The following is a 7,072-nucleotide window of genomic DNA, read 5'->3' on the forward strand; positions in this document are numbered from 1 at the left end:
TGTGGGCTCTGTGGTGGGGCTGAGTATAAGAACTTTGGGATGTAGGAGGGAGCTCCAGCTTTAAGGGAGAAGGGTTGGGGCAAGAGGGACTTACCTTGAGCAGCTCCCAGTCAGCAGTGCAGCGGAGGTGCTAAGGTCCGCTTTAGCCTCTCCTGGCCCCCAGACCACTCTGCACTCCAGAAGCAGCCATCAGCAGGTTCTCAGCCAATGGGAGTGCAGAGCTAGTACTTGGGGGAGGGGCAGTGTAGCAGTACTGGGTCATGGAATGTCAGGCACTGGGTCTCATTGCTGCAGGGGGATCAAGTGACCAGCGGGGATGCTAGGACAGGCTACCTGCCTGTCCTGCACCACACACTGCGCTGCACCCCAGAAGCGGCCAGCAGCAGACTCTCTCCCCCGCATCCAACTTAGGAGCCAGGCCTGCTGCTGGCCGCTTCTGGGTTGCGTCTCAGTGTCTGGTGCAGGTGCAGGACAGGCAGATAGCCTGCCTTAGCACCCCCACTGGTCACCCTGCAGCAACAAGACCCAGTGCCTGACATTCCATGACCCAATACCTGTAGTTTAAAAATTACTAACCTAATGGACGAGTGAGAGCCAGGCAACTGCCGGAGGAGCCAAAAGGATAATAGGGGTACATCTTGATTACATGCCTCTGCCGACAGAGGAATGTAAAATAGGCTACCTGACATAGTCAATGAAGGCTTCATTAAAATAGAAATGGCTGCTGTGCTGTGCCGGCTCAGCAGATCGTTGGCACAGTGCACAAGTCAAGACATGGATTGGTCGACAAGAGAAGCCTTTGTCGACTACTCCTGTAAACCTCGTTTCACAAGGCATAAGAGAGCGGACGACAAAGACTTCCCTTGTCGACCGATCGCGTCTTGACTCACGCGCTGTGCCGATGATCAGCTGAGCTGGCACAGCGTGGCAGCCATTTTTATTTTAATGAAGCCGGGGATATTTAAATCCCTGCTTCATTGACTATGTCGGGTAGCCTATTTTACATGCCTTTGTAGAAATTAACGTTGCCTGTCTACACTGGCCTCTTGCGCAAGAGTACTTGCACAAGCGGGCTTATCCCTGAGAGGGAGCGTCAGAGTATTTGCGCAAGAAGCACTGATTTTGTACATTACAACGTCAGTGTTCTTGCGCAAATACTCGCGGCCAGTGTCAGTGTAGACAGGTGGCAAGATTTTGCGCAAAAGCAGCTGCTTTTGTGCAAAATCTTGCCAATGTAGACACAATCTTACTGTGGGTACTCTTATTTCAGGTGACGAGCATGGCTTCTTTTGGTTTATCTTAAATAAATCCTTAACATATTTAAAACAAACTAAAATTGTCTACACCAGCAATGGGGAATCAGGAACAGGGAGTGGGCCACATGAGGGGCCCTACCTCACCACACTGGGCTGCAAGAGCCCGCAGCCCACTGGGGTTCCACCTGTAGTCCCACTGCCCCCGTCTGCCCACCTCTCCCTCTTGCGCACTGGGGCACCTGACCATCACACTTTCTACTCATTTCCCTCCCTCCTAGCACTTTCAGAGTACCACAAATCTGCCAATTCATACTCCATCCTGGATCTTCTCCCTCCCTCCTAGATCTGGAACAGTTGCTACTGATTCATGGTGTTCTGGCTTTGAGAGGGAAGAGCAGGGATAGATCACCAATCAGCGGATTTGCAGTGCTCCAGAAGTGCTGGCAGGGAGGGAAAGGAGTAGGGAAGAGGGGGGCTCCAATGCCCCAGTGTCATGTGAAAGAGGGGAGCAGACAGGAGGCCCCCGTGGGCTGCTTGTTGTTCCCCGGCCACAGGTTGCCCATCACTGGACTACACCAGTGTTTCTCACCAGTGGTATGAGTACTCTTAGGGGGACTTGAGAGAAGTCTGGGGGGCACGTCAACACAACTAAAATTTGGAGAAAACTGATTTTTTGTTTTAAGTTTCACAGCGCTTTATTATTTTTGTACTTTTTACACCCAAAAATTTCATTGCCTGCCCAGCTAAGATTAAGTTGTTTAAATAAATGTGTTGCAATGGTAGAAAAAAATTGTTCATGTCTGAAAACTGTGGGTACTGGGGGTACTTATAATTTTTTTTTAAAAAGGGGTACTTTATAAAAAAAGGTTGAGAAACTCTGGACTACACAGTCTCTTGCACTTGTTTTAAGTGTTTGCATTTAAAATAACTGTAGGCAGAAACCAGAGATAAACGGGCAGAAACAGAAAATCTTTGGGGGTAGTGCCAGATTTTTCTGAGAACAAGGAGATAAAGGGACAAAGTGATTGAGATTTTGGATGAAAATAAAGCTTCTAAGATCTCAAATAGGTGCTCCAGAGCAGCAGAGATGGGAGAAGAAATGGGAAAACAGGTGTATATTTTGGCCACGTTTATGTTCCTCTTTCCTTTTCAAAGGTAACTTTGCTTAATTTTATTGCAGATAGTTTAACAAACCCACACTCCCTTTCACTGATGTTTGTGTAGTGTTAGCCACGTCAACAGAAGGCCAAATTATATGTGAGGATTTGAAGAGCCCAAGGGGCTATGCACTCAGTCCAAAACATAGGTGAAAACTTAAAAAACATCCCTTGTCTTTGCCTTTTCTCCTCATGCTGTGTGTTTCAATGGAGCTAGAGAAGCACTATATCACTTTGAAATAGCGACTTGGGCATAGGCAGCAAGTTATATGGGCCTATGGTGCCCCAGCACCAAGAATATTCTTGGCCTGGGGCTTAGCCCAGTCCTCTGCATCCCTCAGTGTCCCCCTGATGCCCGTGAATGCCTCAATGCCACATGCTACCCCCAGGCAACTTAAAATGTCCCAGGGGCCTTCCCACTGGCAGCTCAGCAGAGAACAGCTTCCTGCTGCTCACTCCCTGTAGCACCCAGAAAGAGGGGGTGGTGTCTACGTGAACCCAGGGGGCAGGCACAGGATGCACAGGGGATAGGGGAGCTCATGGAGGCAGGCAGCATTGCTCAGAAAACCTTGCCCACCAGGAGACACTGCCAGAGGGAAGTGTCCCAAGCAAGTCTGGCACTGCCTACACCCTCCCTCCAGAGCCTGCGCCCTCCCCCCAGCCCTTAAACTCCCAGGATACCCATTCCCTGCCCCAGACAAGAGTCAGCACCTCTCCCCAACTCACCCTCTCGAAGCCTGAGGCAGGCGGGGAGAGAGTGTGAGTAAGGGAGCGGTGCAGGCTCTGAGCAGTCTGGGCATCCCCCAAGTTTCTGCAAACCTGCAGGGGTCTGTTTTACCACTAAGGCGGGAGGAGAGGAACGTGGCTTTAGCAGTGACTGCGGGCAGGGCGGACTGGGCCCGCCTGTGACTCCAGCAGCGACACTGACACCCCCGCCGGAGAGCTGCGCGGCCTCCATTTCCAAACAGGAGCGAGCAGGCTGGACACGGCGCGGCCCACGTTCCACGGAGGCGGGGCCGCGTTCGGTGACGCCACCAGGCCCCGCCCCTTCCAACGTGCCGAGGGAGTGAGGTAAACAACCAGGCCCGCCCGCCGCGGCCGCCCAGTAGCTTCCAGAAAGGCCGCGCGCGCCAGGGCCGCCCACCGCTGTGGCGCAGCAGGAATTGCCGCCCGCCCGCCCGCCGCGCCGCGGGAGGGGTGATGCCCTTGTTTATTTTTACCCGGGCGGCTCATCCTCTCCGGCTGCCCGAGCGCGGCCGCCCCCCGCCCCGGCCCCGCCTATAAAAGGGCCGCCCGCGGGGGCTGAGGATGCAGCTCTACAGCTCCGTGATCACCCACTACCCGGCCGCAGGGGCGGCGGCAGCAGCAGCGGCAGCAGGCGGGGCAGGCGTCTTCAAAGTCTCCCTGCCGCCGCCCCCCTCCCAGGACGCAGTGGGCCAGGGCCCGGCCGCCGAGAGCCCCGCCAAGGAGAGTCTGCTGCCCGGAGGCAGCGCCGCCGCCATGACGGCCTTCTCCTCCTGCTTGGAGCTGATGCCCGGCGGGCAGGCGGCGGCCCAGCAGTACAGCTCCGGCGCGCAAATCACCGTGAGCCGCAGGAGGCCGCTGGAGAGGATCGTGCCCATTCGCATCGTGCAGCGCCCCGAGCCTCCCGTCGAGCTGGCCCCGGCCTCCCCGCACGGCCGCGCCTGGCTCGAGGACATCCTGGGGAGCATGAGACAAGCCGGCGGGGAGGCCGAGGCCGCCGCATTCCCGCAGCGCCCGGAGGAGCCCAGCAACCACAGCCTCCGCCTCAGCGAGCACTGCCAGGCTCTGCAGGCGGCGGCGGCTAGCGCCCAGCCAGGCCCGGCCGCCACCTGCGGCGGCGAGGAGAGCAGTGGCCAGGCCTTGCCCTGCTCCCCGCTCGTGGAAGAGGAGGAGGGACCCAGCCTGAGGAAGGGGACGGAGCGGAGCGAGAAGCTGGCTCTGTACCTGGCCGAGGTGGAGAAGCAGGACAAATACCTGCGGCACAAGGGCCGGTTCCGCTTCCACATCATCCCGGACGGCAACTGTCTGTATCGCGCCGTCTGCAAGACCGTGTACGGGGACCAGCGGCTGCACAGCGACCTCCGAGAGCAGACCGTGCACTACATCGCCGACCATCTGCACCATTTCAGCCCCATCATCGAGGGCGATGTGGGCGAGTTTATCATCGGCGCCGCCCAGGACGGTGCCTGGGCTGGCTACCCTGAGCTCCTGGCCATGGGGCAGATGTTGAACATAAACATTCATCTCACCACGGGCGGCAGGCCAGAGAGCCCCACCGTCTCCACCATGGCCCACTACTTGGGCCCTGAGGACCCTTCCCGGCCTAGCATCTGGCTGAGCTGGCTCAGCAATGGGCATTACGACGCTGTGCTGGACTGCGAGTGTCCCAACCCGGAGTATGAGGCGTGGTGCAGGCAAACTCAAGTGCAGAGGAGGCGGGATGAGGAGCTTGCCAAATCCATGGCTATGTCGCTGTCTAAGATGTATATCGAGCAGAATACTTGCTCCTGAAACTGCCTAGCCCGTGGGATTAGTGCCCTGCTCCAGGTTCAAGAGAGACCGTTTGCACCGGCCATGGTGGTGATGCCTTAATCCTTCCTAAAGCAGCCATGCCCCGGACTGAGGAGCTTCCCTACAATATTAAACTGGGGGGGAAGGAACAAATCTGGTATTTGTAATATTCTCCTGTATAAAATTAGCCCATGATATTTGGAAATAGATTCTCCATGTATATTTGTGGTTTTTTTCCAGTTCTCAGTTTTATAGAAGAATGTATTTTTTGCACATTATTTTTTTAAACTGTTACCTTCATCTACTACATCTTCTATTGGCATCTGGCTTTCAGCCAAAAAAGTTTGTATGAGGTTTATTTTGTAAATATAGTTTAAGGGTTTTTTTGGCTGTGGTTTGACCCATACAATTTCTACCAAATGAAATTGGTGTCAGCCAGATTGAGTGGTAGGTGGACCACTTTCCTTGATTGAAAGTTTGCTGCACTTTTATGCAAACCATGGTTTAGCTAAAGTTTATTTGCTTTCCAGCAAATAACTACTTCAAACAGTTGAATTGATTGCCTCAAGCACAGAACAAGTCTTATAAGCCAGTTGGAATGTAGTTGTTCATGAATGGTACAGGGAGCAATTATGATTCTTCCATATTTAATTACTGTTTAGAGTAAATTGGCCTCTGGTTGATTGGGTGATTCACCCATTGTTTCATTTATATTTTATTAAATTTCTGTTAAAATTGAATGTAGAATGTTGTGATAATTTATAGCTTTGTTAAGAATTGGCTGCACATCAGTCTGATTTTGAGTTACTTTTTTTCACATGCCTTTCTCTCCCTCCCCCCCCCCCCCCTTGGCACTTGCATTTTAAATGCCCTTTTCTCTTGGCACCAGCTGTTATCACAATATTTTACTTATTTGATGTTCTTTCTCAATCAAGAATATAATGCACTGTCCTATATTATGTAAAAAGTATTTAAACCAAGACTTGTATGGTTTGCTGGGTCAAACAATAAATGTTTCCAACCTGAGTTATCTTCTTTTAAATCTCCTGTAAATTTTAATTTTAGACTTATTTATTAAGTAATGCAGTTTGTACTTTTTTATTTTGTGAATTTTTTTGAATTACTACAGTATTTGTATAATAGGAATATTCTTAGCTAAAATGGAATGAATAAAGTGTATAATTTTATTTGGTTTCTCTTTACATTTTGGTTCTTCAGAGTTGCATAGTGTTTGTAGAGGAATGTTTGTTTACTGCAGTCACGTGGGGGGAGGGACAAAACTGACAACAAAAGTTCTGGTCTGTGATGGGACTGTAAAAATACTATTTGCAGGTTTAATAACATGGTTTCTATATGAATAGTTTAAGCTTTTCAAACTCAAGATTGTTTTCACTATGGCTAATGTTGCTATTTGGATATATCCAAAAAGGCTAGAAGAACATTTTTAACAGTGGTGTTGCAGATGTGTTTTGAATGAGACTAGAAATGAGTTATAAAATGGTTCAAGAAAGAACAGCTGCAGGATCCATAGCAAGTAATATTTGGTATGTCTACCAAACAACACCTGCAGTTGGCCCCACATCACTTGTTTATGGGGCTATAAAATTGCGGTGTAGATCTTTGGACTCTTAGACTGTCTTCTTCATAGCAACTCAGAATCTGGCCCTGTCCTGAAGTCTTATACTACAGTTACATAGCCTCAGCCCTCTGGAGCCTTAGTCTGATGAACAAAGCAAGCCACAGGTGTTTTGTTGTAGTGTAGATATGCATTGGGTGCTGTCCTCTCTGCTGTATCTAAGAACAATAGCTTTAAATAAGAGGAGGCTATACTAATTAGAATTTCATGGCTTTTGTGTCCCTTTTTATTTTATTTTTAAACAAGTGTGACACTTAAAATGGACTGATTTTCATCTTTGGTTAGCTGATGTACAAGAGTCAGATTCCATCAGTAGATGCCAGTCCACTCATGTTTGATCATAGACTTCATTGAATATTCTGCAAAGAGATAAAATTCCGAGAAGTTATTTCAGTGCAAAAATATATGCACACGTATTTAAACGAAAAATATATTGAGCTGTAAGAATAATGATTAGGGAAAGCTACATAAGACAGCGAACTTTAAGG

General features: G+C 50.3%; 1 protein-coding gene across 2 annotated transcripts; it reads left to right on the forward strand.

Moving 5' to 3' along the window:
• Nucleotides 1-3,464: 3,464 nt before the first annotated feature.
• OTUD1 (OTU deubiquitinase 1) lies at nt 3,465-6,135 on the forward strand. Of its 2 annotated transcripts, XM_075922521.2 has the most exons (2): nt 3,465-4,063; nt 4,145-6,135. In XM_075922521.2, exons 1-2 carry the CDS (start codon nt 3,722-3,724, stop codon nt 4,946-4,948), a joined length of 1,146 nt encoding a protein of 381 aa, XP_075778636.2. In that variant the 5' UTR covers nt 3,465-3,721; the 3' UTR covers nt 4,949-6,135. The 2 variants fall into 2 exon arrangements, with proteins under 2 accessions (XP_075778636.2, XP_006119597.3); XM_006119535.5 differs by having other exon boundaries at nt 3,467-6,135.
• The last annotated feature ends 937 nt before the right edge of the window (nt 6,136-7,072 follow it).

Source organism: Pelodiscus sinensis, chromosome 2 (genome assembly GCF_052426305.1).
Source record: "Pelodiscus sinensis isolate ZL-2025 chromosome 2, ASM5242630v1, whole genome shotgun sequence".
Taxonomy (NCBI): Eukaryota; Metazoa; Chordata; order Testudines; family Trionychidae; genus Pelodiscus; species Pelodiscus sinensis.

Excerpts from the sequence above, each read along its gene's own strand:
- OTUD1 (XM_006119535.5), top strand. The coding sequence starts at position 3,722 with ATGCAGCTCTACAGCTCCGTGATCACCCACTACCCGGCCGCAGGGGCG.